The sequence below is a fragment of the Dryobates pubescens genome, chromosome 3 (genome assembly GCF_014839835.1).
Source record: "Dryobates pubescens isolate bDryPub1 chromosome 3, bDryPub1.pri, whole genome shotgun sequence".
Lineage (NCBI taxonomy): Eukaryota > Metazoa > Chordata > Aves > Piciformes > Picidae > Dryobates > Dryobates pubescens.
Window position 1 is genome coordinate 4,696,360 of NC_071614.1, and position 14,472 is coordinate 4,710,831.

General features: G+C 40.5%; 1 protein-coding gene across 1 annotated transcript; it reads right to left on the minus strand.

Annotated features, from left to right (window-relative positions):
- Positions 1–210: 210 nt before the first annotated feature.
- LOC104303524 (RP1 axonemal microtubule associated) lies at positions 211–13,924 on the minus strand. Its single transcript, XM_009904158.2, has 4 exons — positions 13,810–13,924; positions 9,992–10,642; positions 7,683–7,854; positions 211–5,783 (listed from the first exon to the last, which is right to left on the minus strand). The coding sequence occupies exons 2-4, from the start codon at positions 10,628–10,630 to the stop codon at positions 262–264; spliced, it is 6,333 nt and encodes a 2,110-aa protein (XP_009902460.2). The 5' UTR covers positions 10,631–10,642; positions 13,810–13,924; the 3' UTR covers positions 211–261.
- Between the last annotated feature and the right edge of the window lie 548 nt (positions 13,925–14,472).

The following is a 14,472-nucleotide window of genomic DNA, read 5'->3' on the forward strand; positions in this document are numbered from 1 at the left end:
TATCTCTGAACAGATAACACTTCAGAGAAACCCTGTCTTTTAACCAAGAAACCACTGTCTTAGAAGACCTGCTTTTCTTCCCTGTGAAAGCCTAAGTAATTATCTGTATTTCAGCAGTGATATACAATTGTGGTTTGAATTCATCTAGGCTTGGGCTGTATTCACATTATTGGCTGTGGCATTCAGCAGTTTATTTTGCAGCCATTTTTTTCCTGCAGGTGTTTTCACTAATCTAATGTTCCAGAAGTTCCAAAATCTCTGTTACAAGTCTTTCTCATCTTTACTGTTTCCATTGTCCATCGTACCAAAGCAGATTCCTTCTTCTTCTTCTTCTTCAGGAAAGGCATTGCCATTTCTCAGATTTTCAGAGGCATTATGTTCAGTGTTATTTAAAGACGTGTCACCCTTCAGGAATGTTTCAGAATGACAGGTCTCTGCTGGATCCACCAACACTGGAGAGAATTTTTCTCCAACAATACGAATTAAGCTTATTCTTAGAGTTTGGCAGATTTTTGGCTTTCTGTTGGGTAGCTCACTATTAGTGCCTATCACAAGATCACTGAGTATGTGCTCAGATGCGTTGTTTTGACAGTTGCTGACTGTCCCAGGTTTCACGTTCACATCCTCTACAACGTGTAGCTTCCATGAACTGCTTGCATCTTTCAGAGTTGAAGATGCAAGCACTCCAAAGTTACTAATGAAGTCTAAGGTGTTATTAGCATAAAACCTATTAAAAATGTTATTGGCAATCTTATTGATACGGTTACTCTTCAGAGCCACAAGGTTATTTTCATCTGCTGTGAAATCTTCACCTGACCATTGCAAATGCCCACTCTTTTTGCCCAACAAACACTGACCCAGCTGGTTCTCGATATCAGATGCCTTTTGGTAGGCATATCCTCTCTGTTCCTCATTAATTGGTGTTACTGTCACCATTAGTATTGGACAATGTTGGCCACATATTGCATGGAGTTTATCCAGAGAATCTTCTTCCCGAAGAGCGTTTCTGTTAGTGTTACTAGCAGCAGCTGGCTGAGACTGTACAGGTTCATCATCTAAAGGCTGTTCCAATGGATGCACTTTGTTATCAGGCAATTTAAATTCTACAGATGTAAAGGCTGGATAATTGGTATCAGCCTGTGGGGAAGTAGAACCTTCCATGGCTGATGGCTTATTCTTCTCTTTGCTTGCTGCAGGAAGGGGAGCGACCTTATCGCTGCGGCTAGGTTTGCTTTTTGCACTCAAGTCATCCTGAAAGGGGTCTGAGTCACTGTTATGAGGTATATTGAAGTAGTTGCAAAGATTTTCAGAGGGTTTAGCCATCTCTTCAAGTTCTGAAGAAGAGATTTCATTGAAGACTGGGTACTGATTCAGATTGCCAAAGTGTGAGTACGGAACATCGTCACCGTTAGCATCCAGGACGGTGTCTGCTGAGGTTGTATCTAAATTGCCATACATCCCAGTCCGCTCAGGGGGTGACCTTCTTATCAAGTGATTTTCTTTGAGAAGCCATTTGCCTTTATCTATCAATATTCCTTCATCTTCATTAATTTGTACACTAGGTTGACAATGTTGCTTTGGAGATAGCCCTGAACAGTCATCAGTGTAAATTGCCTCTTCTCTGTCAGGGGTAGGTTGTGGTGTTGGTAAAGAAGTATTTTCTCCTCTCGATACAGTGCCACCTTTGCTTAAGTTTAAGGGAAATTCTTGTGATGGTAGTGAAGAATGGGACAATTGCTCTACAGATGGTGGAGGCTCTTGAGAAAAAGAAATGGTTTTTTCCATTACTGCAGAGCGAAATTCTTCACTGTCTTTTTGAAATACTTGAGACAAATAAGGAAATCCTTTGTGAAATTCAGGCTTGAACGAAGCTTCCGCCTTGCCATAAAGCCGTTCAATCGTTCTTTTGACATAGCCAGTATTATAATGTTTTGCAATTTCTGCTTCATCCTCACTTTCATTGGTTAAATCACTGGATGCTCTCTTGTTATAATCAGTCTCCTCACTATCTGGCCTGTAATCTGACCAGTCTGAAGTAGCAGGACTTTTAAGGCATTTTTTTAACTGGGAGGCATCTGAACGCGGTTCATTCTCCACTTCTTCTACGTGCAAATTCTGTTCTCCTTCACTCATATCACATTCTGTAATTTGCTTTGATTCATAACAAAATGATAGTGGAGAAACTGTAGATAACCTCTCAGATGTCTCCTCACAAGTTTCTGCATATTCCTTGTCTTCCTGTACGGAATAATCCTCATTGTTACATTCTGCAGAGGTTTCAGTAACTAGCTCAAGTTGGTCATTTGGGGTTTTGGCATTACCTGCTGACTTTGGATCAGCTTTCTCATCTTCACTTTTATCAGTGGCAACATGTACAATACCTCTTTCACCTTCTAACTCAGAGGTATCCTGATCTAGAGCACAACAACTCTTATCATTAGAAATTACACTATGAACTGTCGAGTTTGGTTCTATGGAAGTTTCTGACTCTTCATTAGCAAATGATGTATCAGTGTCTTGATCTTGAGATTTTTTATCCAGGCTATCAGACATCTCTTCATTTCTTTCAGGTGGTTCTATAGCTGATGCAAGGCTACAGGTATTTGAACTAGCACTGGCATCTTGGTCATCTAGCTGTGCTTTGGGAACACTCAAATCTAAAATTTCTGTTTCTCTACAAAGGTCTTTCTCTGCATCAAAAGAGTTTTCTATTTCCCCAGTCAAATCCAAAGTGTCCTCAGAATTTACATTGTCCTTTGTAACACGAGGCTCCTCTGAGTTTTCATTTCCATGCTGGTGTACACCATTAGGAATTTCAGTTATGGGCGTATTCTCACAGCAATGTGTGCAGTTCTGCTTTTTAAGCTCCCTCCCAAAGTGTAGTAAGTTATTTTCTGTTGATTGTTGAAAATGTGAGAAGGCAGCCTTCAGCTCATCAACTTTTTCTATGACTGTAGTTTGTTTCAGAAACTGTAACTGTGTAAATATTTCAGAACAGCTACAGGTAGTTTTTTGTAGATCATCTTTAACTGTCCCAATCAAATTCTCTCTCAAATTCAGAACAAGCAGCCAAGCTAGGAGGACATTGGAGGAACAACCAAAAGCTGCAGGAGAAAGATCTGAAAGGCCACAAGCTTTCCCTATACACCCATTATGGTCTTTCTGGAGGCCAAGCAAAGCTGACTGTAGCTCGTGCAGCATCATGGTAGACATACAGTTATTCTGAACATCAATTCCCATTTTCTCATTGACAATTGTGTAATCCACTTGAACAGCAACTTCAGATTTTTTTCTTTGACCTAGGTTTGTATCTCGAATATCCGCTTCTGAGATCTTTTTCTCATTGCCCTGTGTCTCATGAAAGAGCTGTAGTTTACCATCATGATGAAGTTCTGACTTTAGAGTGTACTTGGCTTCTTCTACTACAGTTGCATTAGCGTGAACCAAAGAGTCAGTCTGGTTTTCGCCTGAATCCTTGGCTGAGTCTTCTAAAGTTTTCAATTCGCAAATGGGCTTTAATTTTTTTTTGCTCAGATTACGTTCCACTACATGGACTTCATGAGTAACCAGCTTGGTTTCTTTGTCAGCATTTTCATTAGGAACATCACAGTCATCGTTGTTCTCTACATTCCTTTCTCTTTTTTTAATAGGGGGCAAGACAGAATTTGGTAACACATTTTTCAGCCAACTTTGGACATAGTTTTCAAGTGAATGCTCACTTTGAAAATCCTTCTGTTTTAGAGCCTCTACTGTAATGGGCCTCTCTGGCATATTTAACTTATTTGCATCTTTACTTAGGTTTTTCTTCATCTTCTTTTGCTTTTTCTCTTTCTTAGATGACAAAATATTGTCTTCCTTTACTTTTTCAGAGTTAAGATTCTTTGGCACTTCTGACAGTGGCTTTGAAATCACTGATGAGTTATGTCTCTGCTCAAAAGAACTGTTTGTGGGATGTGTGCCTGGTTTCTCAGTACTCAGAGTATCCTGACTGTGTTGAGATTCATTGTTTGAATCAACCATCATTAGACCATCTTCACTCTTTGCGGATGAACCAATACTCTTTTTTTTGCCTGACTTGGATTTTACCTTGGCTGGCTTTTTGTTATTACTGCTTGTGGCTTTTTTAGATGATAATCCATTTTGTTCCACTGACTCATCTTCAGGACACATCCTTGTGTCTGAAGGGACAGACTCATTTTTCACAAACAGTTCTCTTCCTTCTTCCTGAGGTATTTCAGAAGACTTATCCAGAGGCTCTCCTGTTGAATCCTGTGTGACTTTGCTTGTGTACCTTCCCTCACTTTTAACTGTCACTGAAATGTCTTTACCTCTGTGATTTTCAGGTGCACCCTGCTCATGAAGGTTAGATGGTTTTCTCTTTTTCTTCTTTTTAGTGAGGGAAGATGCAGATTGGCTGTCATCAATGAGATGTGTTGTCACCACAGATTCATTACTGACACTGACTTGGTTCTCACTTTCAGTAACAGCAGGACAGAATCCAGTTGTTGGATTTATTTTCTCAGTAGGAGCTTCACTGCATGGAGATACCATCGTCTTCATCTGGCTGTGTCCAGCAGAGGCTGAATGCTCTGCATCTTGAGAAACAGGTAATAAATCACCAGCACTGCATTTTATTTCTTCTTTTGACTGATGAAATTCTGAGTATCTAATGAAAGAACTCAGTGATCTTTTGATTTGTTTAATACCACACGACCCCTGGCTGCAGTCTGCTGAAACTGGCCTAGCTGCCTGGTAAATTTTTGATGATGGGATGAAACCCCTGATGTTAGCTTTGCAGGCTGACACCAAACTATTGTAGGTACCTTGTTCCATCACCGACCTATCTACTATATTCTCCACTAATTCATCCTCATCAGGCACTTCTAATCTCTTCCTGTTTGTGGTTTCTAGTAAATCACTACTTCTGTGGCTTACTTTAAAAAGCACTTCTTCTTTCATATTATCTGAAGACAGCTTGAACAAATCACTCTCGCTCGTCTCACCGGACTTTGGATTAATGACACTTGATTTCTTCCTGCTTGAATGAGCTACCATGCAATACTCAGATTTATTTTCTCCATCCTGTATTTCCTCACTGTAGGAAAACTGTCCTATTGTCTTCTCCTGAACCTCCTGCTCAGATACCAAGGTGACACTTTCAACTAGTGCTTTCTTTTGTCTAACACGCCTTGGCCCAGGGGTGGGGGGCCTGTAAAAGCGAGGCTTGGTATCATCCTCAGCTATACTGCTTACATCTAGGTCTGCAGAATTGTCCCTTGTACAACCAGCAGTTTTTAAATCAGGCTCTGAGTCTTTGTCTGACACTTCTGTGTTGAATTGCTGTAGAGAGTCTCCCTCTTCTTCCTTGTAGCTCTTCAGAAATGGAGTATCCTTTGGGTTTATACACTCTGATACGTTTTCATGGGACGCACACACTTCAGAACTGCAAGCGGCGGCATTTTTGTCACCGGAGAGGCCAGCACGACTCACAGTGGTTGTCCATTTAATGGTTTCTTCCTCTTTAATTTTTAATCTAACTTTCATTTCCACTGTGATGCTGCCATCTTGATTGAGGTGAACAGATTTCTCAATGTCATCTTCATATTGTGCCACAGACAAGTCTTGATCAGTAACTATGCTATTTTCCACTATACCATTATGACTGCCAGGAACGCAGGAAGAATCTGAGATGTTATCGTTTGAGTTGTTATCATTGCTGGACCCTTTATCAGAAGAGGTTGAGAATATCTGAGATCTTGAGCTAGAGCCCACTTCAGCTCTTGCTACCAATGATTACATTGAAAGAACCCAAATTCATTCAGTAGGTGGAAAGTAGAGCAGATAAATATCACGCAGAAGGATCCAGATGGTGAGACAGCAGACAGGCAGCAAAGGAAGATAAAAGAAGAAAGGAGAAAAATTAGCACAACAGAAGCTAATGAAGTGTGTTTATTTTACCAGAGTTTCAGAAAGTAAAGAGAAAAAACATGGCTGGTGTTCATTTTAAGAAGTTGGCAGAGAAATACAACCAGTTTTTAATAAAAAGCAAAGCATTAAACTACTTTTACCATTAGGTAGTAGGTCCATTCTAATGACAGGGCTATAGTCCTACTTGAAGCTCCAGAGCCTACAAAAATACTCAGTGCTCTCACTTTATACTTAGTTGGAAGCATAGCTTGCCTTGAACCTTTCAAGGGGCTCACAGGCCCTTGCTTGTTTGGACTTCAAACTACCAAATTAATTTCTTCTTCTAGCCTTAGCAATGATTAATAGATCATTTCCTAGTGCTAAAATGTGTCTCACTCCCTGAGTTTAATCCAACAATCTACAGCACAAAAGTACTGTGAGTAGTGTCACTGACACATGAATAAAGTGTTCAGATCCAGTCCCCTGGACTGACCTTCTATAGAGAAGTAACCATTGAAGCACTTGAAGCTCTTATAAAATCTGCATTCAAGTAATGACATTCTGAGATAAATTTTATGCTACAACACTGTAGACAATGGTGCAAAGCTCAGTAAATACAATGAGCACACTTCCAGACTTCAATGAATGTCAAGTGTGGCCCCATACATATTTGTATACAGACTAAATATTCCCCAAATGTGTTTAAACTTCCACAGTTGACAGATCAGTACTCTAGTTAGGTGCCACAGGCACCTTCCCAAGTGCAAGCTGCCCAAGTGTATGCTATGCCACCAACTGAATCAGAAATAAAAGTTTGTACTAATCCCATTAACAGAGACCAGACCTTATGCTTCCCCAAGTAGAAATCTCACCCTCTGTCTCAGCAATGGAATTGGAACAATGACTTTCACATCATCAATACTATCTCCTACACAGGAGGACACAGTCTCAAGCTGCGCCAGGGGAAGTTTAGGCTCGAGGTGAGAAAAAAGTTCTTCCCAGAGAGAGTTGTTAGCCATTGGAATGTGCTGCCCAGGGAGGTGGTGGAGTCACCATCCCTGGAGGTGTTCAAGAAAGGATTGGACATGGCACTTGAAGCCATGGTTTAGTAGTCATGAGGTCTTGGGTGATAGGTTGGACTTGATGATCTTTGAGGTCCCTTCCAACCTTATTGATTCTATGATTCTATACATAGGATACCTTTATTAGGTTAAAGACAAAAACCAAGATTGTTTTTTTCTCTCTTTCTGTAACTGCTGTTAACTAAGGATTATCAGATTTTCAGCCACTCACATATTCTACATTCTAAGGCTCAGCCTTTTTGCTCAAAGCTCTGAAAACTGCACCAAAATTTTGCTCAAGAAAACCCTTCAGTTGAGAGCCTGCAGTAGCCTGGGGTTTCTCTTTTACCACTGCTGGTATTAGCTATGACACTAAAAAAAAAAATTAATACTGATGACAATTAAGTCTATTAAAATAAAATCATCATAGTAGAATCATAGTATATACAGTTTTAGACTTGCATGCATGTTCTGAAGAAGATTGTTTGAAAGGAACTATGCATACCAGCTGATTCCTTAGCAGGCACTTCCATTTTAGAGAGAACATTAACACTTTGATCTTTCTTATGCTTATAGAGGAGTCAGAGCAGATATAAAGGCTTTCAGCTGGCCTTTTTTGAACATCCTCGATCCTGGTGAGATTATCATGGTTTAGGTCTTGTGCCGAGAGGGGGAAACCAATTAATAAAATACAAATTAATTCAAAGGACTTACTATTTTCACTTTCTGACTTGGCATTTGCTTTGGGGTATACACGATTTGCAATTCCAAGCAATTTAGCAGGCCGCGAATACCCGAGAGAGTCGTAATTGCTTGGTTTAAAAGGCTCTCTTCCCGCTGCGACTACAGCTCCGGAGCACAGTATCAGGGCCTGAAGATTAGGAACCTGGAAAGGAGGACAAAAAAAAGGCAAGCAAACACAACAGTAACATTAAATTCTCTGCCTTAGTAACCATCAAAAAAAAAACCAACCAGAGTAAGAGGTTTACCCCTTTCATGCTTTAATATCTTCACTCTTAGTCTCTGCATTAGTTTGAAGCAGGCTATTAAATATGTATCACAGCATGGAATTAATTTTTCAATTCCTACAAGGCAATTCCTCTCTCTGTGAGGGTATCTCTTGTTATATAAATACATTAGAAAAAGAGATTTCAAGAAGCAACTTGAACCCAGATTAAAATTTTCTTATAATTTAGGTGTTTGCCTGTGGAAATTTGCTTCATTGCTGCCCACTGACTGTTCATAGACAGAAGGATAAACACTTGGGGGCAGGTATGCATACGAACATGTATTTGGAGGAAGAAAGAGGAAATTCAGAGCACACCACAAGTATTTGGGCTGTACTGCCACAGAGGAGTAGGACAGGATCACTTAGAGGCTGAGGGAGCTGGGGTTGCTTAGCCTGGAGAAGAGGAGGCTCAGGGGTGACATTATTGCTCTCTACAGCTACCTGAAGGGAGGTTGTAGACAGGTGGGGGCTGGTCTCTTCTCCCAGGCAACCAGCACCAGAACAAGAGGACACAGTCTCAAGCTGCACCAGGGGAGGTTTAGACTGGGTGTTAGGAAGAAATTCTTCATAGAGAGAGAGATTGCCCATTGGAATGGGGTGCCCGGGGTTGTGGTGGTGTCACCATCGTTGGAGGTGTTTAGGAGGAGGCTTGATAGGGTGCTTGGTTTAGTTGATTAGATGGTGTTGAATGATGGGTCAGACACGATGATCTTGAAGGTCTCTTCCAACCTGGTCTGGTCTATTCTATTCTACTCTACTCTATTCTACTCTAACATGATGTGTTGGAAATGATCTCTGGAGGCCATGCAGTCTAACCCTCTGCTCAGAGCAGGTCTGGCTGACTCAAGGTACTCAGTGTCTTGTCTAATGGTTTTGAATTTAAATGCCAAAATACACTGCAAGATAAGGTTTGCAAACTACACTTCACTGACTTACAGGTGGGATGGACAGGTTCCCAACCTCAGTCAGAATTATCATCAAATGGAAAGAGTAAACTCCAGATTTCCCTTGAACACCTGGAGCTCTGCACGACATCCTCTTTCTACATACCTGTTATGTAAAACCACAAGTGCTTTTCTGTTGTTAAACAAGGCACAGATAAAATACTAAGTGAGACAGAATTGTATAAAACAGCATATGAGATCAAAATCAGGATTATTAGTGCTGTATGCTTTGGGTTTAAAGGTACATGATTTGAAAACCATAAAACCATAGAAAAACCAACTGTCACAGCTAAAAGACATTAATGGCAAATCACTCTGCATTTGGGTAATGGTATAAATATGTGTGGCTATTAAATGCCACTTAGTGTGTTTCTTAAAGGTTAACAATCACAAATAAGCAGTAGTAAGACTGAACAACTTTCCTTTTTCTACCTGAAGGGAGGTTGTAGCCAAGAGGGGTTTGGTCTCTTCTCCCAGGCAACCAGCACCAAAACAAGAGGACACAGCCTCAAGCTGCACCAGGGGAAGTTTAGGCTCGAGGTGAGGAGAAAGTTCTTCACTGAGAGAGTTGTTAGCCATTGGAATGTGCTGCCCAGGGAGGTGGTGGAGTCACCGTCCCTGGAGGTGTTCAAGAGGGGACTGGATGTGGCAGTTGAAGCCATGGTTTAGTTAGTCATGAGGTGTTGGGTAGTACGGTGGGCTTGATGATCTGAGTTCTTTTCCAACCTTACTGATTCTATGATTCTAATGAAAACACAGAATTGAGAGCATGCCTGAAAGAGGCCTGAACACAGAAAAAGCTTTTTCACCATGACTTCAAACAAAATGTCCCCACTCCCTCCTCCAGTGTGTTTCCAGCATGTTTCCTCCAACCCAGTAGCCTTTCTGAAGGGTAAGAGGCATAGAAAGGAAGCATCTGAAATTCAGCACGTCAGATCTTACACCAGGACAGTGTCCCAAGCTTATGATTATTAAAATAACTTTTTTATCTAAAAATAGCCTAGAAAGATCTCTTCCAACCCAAACAATTCTGTGAGAGAAAAGTTGTCAGCACTCATCTTTATTCTCACCTTTCTGCCATCGGTGGTGTACAGCTTTGCAACCGGATACTGCATTAACTCACTCATGTAATCCAGAAAGGCCTCAAAGGTTTGTGTATTCTTCTTCCCCAGAACTACAGTCCTCCTGAGCCTTACATCCCCGTTTTTGAAGACAAGCATCTTTTTGGGAGTGGTTATCCTGATCTCCCGGTGGCCATACGCATCCTCATTCCCCCTTGCTAACTGCACGGCTCGACGCCGAGCGCTGACAGGCCTGCTGATCTGCCAGGGCAGGGGCTTTCTGCTGGCTTGTTCCAGGTTGATGGGCTTCATTCTCCTCTGGTGGGAGCAAATATAAGATTTTCCATCCTCGAGATCCTCCAGATTGGTAATGCTGTGCCTGCCTTTCGGTGTGCTGATATTCCTCACTCCAAAAGGCAAGGGGACCCGCTTGGATAAACTGTCCAGCAAGGCATCAAATGTTTTGTAAGACCTGTTATTAACCACCATCTTGATCCCATTGAACTGGGGATCTCCACTCTTATAGAAACAGATCCGTTTGGCCACGACAGGCTCCGTGACGTTGAGGTGGCGCGGAGCTAAGCTCTGCTCGCTCTCGGAGGAGTTGGGCTGATTCACAGAGTAACTGGTTGAAGGTGTTTCACTCATCTTGACAGCAATCTGGAAGAAAGAGGAGGTGGATGTAAAACTTTCCCTATGACTGGGAATAGTGCAGTCTTCACTTCGGAAGGTGCAGAAAGAATTTATGAGAACCCAAAGGCAGCAAAGTTGTGTGCCAAAATTCGTTGGATTTAAATGGATGCAAGCTGTTATCTCTAAATTCCACAAAGACTCCAGCACTGTCAGATTAAGTTAGCACAGCTCTACTTGCAAATATTCCCAAAACTCGCCTAATGTCATTTCAAATCTCTTATCATTTTGGTACGAGAGACCTTTCCTCAGAAGAAGGTACTTTGTCAGTCCAGAATGGTAATTAGATGTTTTCTTTCCTGAGGATGAAGCTAATGGCAACATTTCTTATTTAAGATATTAGGAAAAGTCCTTATTAGGAGGGAGTAATTTATGCCTAGGCATGAGCCATACTCAGTCCAAAATAATGAAACTGAAAGACAACACAATTCATACTGACCTCATATTCTAGTTTTAAACCAGGCTGAATCCATTGGATTCAGAGAAAAGCTTCCTGATTTATCACACTGTAAACAGTACCAGAATAAGGCCCCAAAGATGCTTTGTATTTAAATTGCATCATGAATTGGCAGATCATTTGCTTTTCTATTATAAGTTCTGTATTTCATGACACATAAAGCACTGCAATATTTGCATTTATGCTGGTGGAAAAACAGCTGATCACATACAAGTTATTTTAGTTAGAGAAAAGTCTTTAAATCCTTTATAAAGACAGGAAAAGTTCAGAAGCAGAAAACTGAAATATTTGGATGTCAGTGTTTTCAACAACAGAGTATTTCTGACAACTGCATCAATAGTCTTCATGTTTGGAAACTGAGAACTCTCACCACAATCTTCCCATTGGAATCCAATCTGCATACAGACACTGCCATGACAACCCTTTAAATGAATAAAGTCACTCTATCTCATTGGCTTGCTTTGACTGGAACAGAGGGTAAAAATGGCTAGCAGCTAATCAGCCTCAAGGAAACAGTTCTAGTAGAGCTTTACTGGGAAGCTGTGCAGAAATCTTAGGGAACAAGTTTGTCACCAAAAGAATACAAATCATCAACAATGTCACTTTGATGGAGCTGCCATTTTGACTGATGGAACAAACTCTTCTGGCTACTACATATCTTCCTTAATGAAGCTATAGAAAACAGTACTGTGACTGGTTTCCTGCTACGTACATCAGTTCTGAAACTGACAAAATGCTGCTATGTTTCAAGGCAATCAAGATTCAAATAAAGTCAGATTTGACAAGATGTTATCTTGCTGTGGTCTCACAGCAGCTCCAATAGTGCACTGCTTTCAGACTGGGTGCTTTGCCTTCACTGAGGGTTAATAACATTTTAAATGTTAGCTGTTTGGAACAGTGATCCGAGCGCAGGAAGAAGCGTCTCCTCCTGATACATTATTTATGCTGCAAATTGTAGTCATTCTAAGTGCTAAAACTGGAAAACAACCAAGCAGGTCTGCACTAGAATGATGCACACAAAGATTGATTTAGATAATCACAATTCCATTAACACAAACAAATAAAGTATTTAATTAAGGAACATGCAGGAAGACATTTTCAAGCTTGGCTGCAGCAACTGTATGCAACCCAGTCCATGATGGCTACTGAATTGTCCTACTTCCTACGTTAGGGAGGAGCTCCACTCCAACTGAAATCACTGAGACCTATGTTTGCTCATGTGTTTTGACACATCTGTTACATTAGCTGCCTACCTTTTCATTCCACTACTAAACTGAGAGGTTGACAGGTGGTTTAAGACTAGGGATGAGATTCAAACCAGTCATTTTAAGCCTCATGCATCACCCCGTTTATGCTGATATTCCTTGAGGAAATCCATGGGGGTATTTTTATTGGAATGTGGAAGATCAACACTTATTAATGCATGACAGCCATTAGAAAAGGTCAATAAGTTGGCACTGCAGTTTACTTTCCCTTGTCAAAACCATCACACGGGCTGCAACACAAACATTCTTACTCTCCTTGCAGGGTAAATATTCTACTCCAATGAAAACAGCCATGGTTCCTGAGTGGACCGAATGCCATGCTGCCCCATTTAAATGGCCAAGACATCTTGATCTCACTAATAGAGTCCTATCCAGGATCTCTGGGGAATCATCATCAATAATGGCCAGAGACAGAAATGAACAGACAGAGCTCCTCAGCTGTTCTGTGTTACAACTTCTACCCTTCATGAAAACAGAGTGGAATTTCATCTGACTGTATTATCATCCACTCTTACAAGAGATTAAAAAGGTGTATTTTCCCATTACACTACTGATAATAATTGGGTTTGAACTGGTCCCTCAGTTTTCTGGCTATTTGTACTTGTGTAAAGCATTCAGTTATGCAAGCATCAATATTTCAAGGCAAAGTACAACACACTTTACATGGAGATAATTATTAGATGGAGTCTTGACAACGTGGAAGTAATGAAATACAAAAGTGAGACCACATGTAAAGAAAGAGGACATTTTTCATGATTCACAAGAAATCATTTGAATTCACAGAGGTAGGAAAAAGAAGTTTTCATTAGCAAAACACAAAACAAATGATAAAACAGAGAGTTTGGGGAGAAAACTGATGGTTGCATAGCACACCATGTGTCAATGAACTGATGGTTGCATAGCACACCATGTAGCAATATTTTCTAGTATACCTTTGAATAGCAAACATTGCTCATTCATCTTCAGGCTAGATTGTAACTGCACCTTACAAAGAGCAAACATTTCAACAAATGAAAAATTACCACTGTAGGACTTGCTATTTCCTACCACAGGTGGATCACAATTTTAGAGCTTAATTTCCTCTCAAAAATAGCCTTGCTTTTCATGCTTAAGCGATCTTATTCTAAACTTCAGAAATAGCTGACATGACATGATCCAGGATGCCTGTAAAGATATTTTGGCAATGACACTCTTAAGACTTTTATTCTGCCAGAAAAAAAAACCAAAAAATCAAGCAGAATTCAGAACTGAATCCCTCCACCCACATTCTCATAAACAAAACCACTTGTTCAAAGCTGCTGCACAAAGCTGCTGAATTTTATAAAGACAAAGTGGAGCACTTTGTTTTAAATATAGAAGCATATGTCTAATGCCATAGAGTTGGTAAGCACTGCATAGAATTTCAGCATACTCACCCACAGTCACATCCTATGTAAATAAAAGAGTAGTTAGCTTGTTTTCAGAGGTTTATAGATTGCACATGGGATGGTCCATGCCATAGGAAATGAACACCCTTTGTCTTGTTCTGAGTGCGCCCAGCTAGGAAAAAAACCATCATAATCCATTTGCTTAATCTCAGCTAATGTTAATCACCAGACCAGGTTCACCTCAGGCAGCCACTGTGCAGAGCAGAGCACCTAACATTTCACTGCATGTCCTCTTCTATTATTTTTGATCTCTATTTACCTTTTAAATATTTCACTTACATAATTTTCTGTGTGCTGGGGTTTCTCAAATGCCTTGCAGAAGCACATAAAATAGAAATGGGAGTGGGGGAAGCAGATCATTTAATTTGCCTTCTTATCAGCATAGGGTTATACTCCAGACTAAGTTCTTTAGTGATATACATTTTAAATGTGTTAATACCGAAGCTTCTACTGCTTACCCTCTGAGACTATTTATTAACTATGCCCTGGCATTAATCTTTGCCTTTGTTCAGTTTGTCAAGATGATCCTCTTCATGTTAAAGATTCTCCCCTATTTTCTCTATTCAGACACCACACTGGAAATAATTCCATAGTTTCCTTTACAGCACTCAATAAAACATGCCAGGCTGAAGGAGTTCTATCATTCATGAG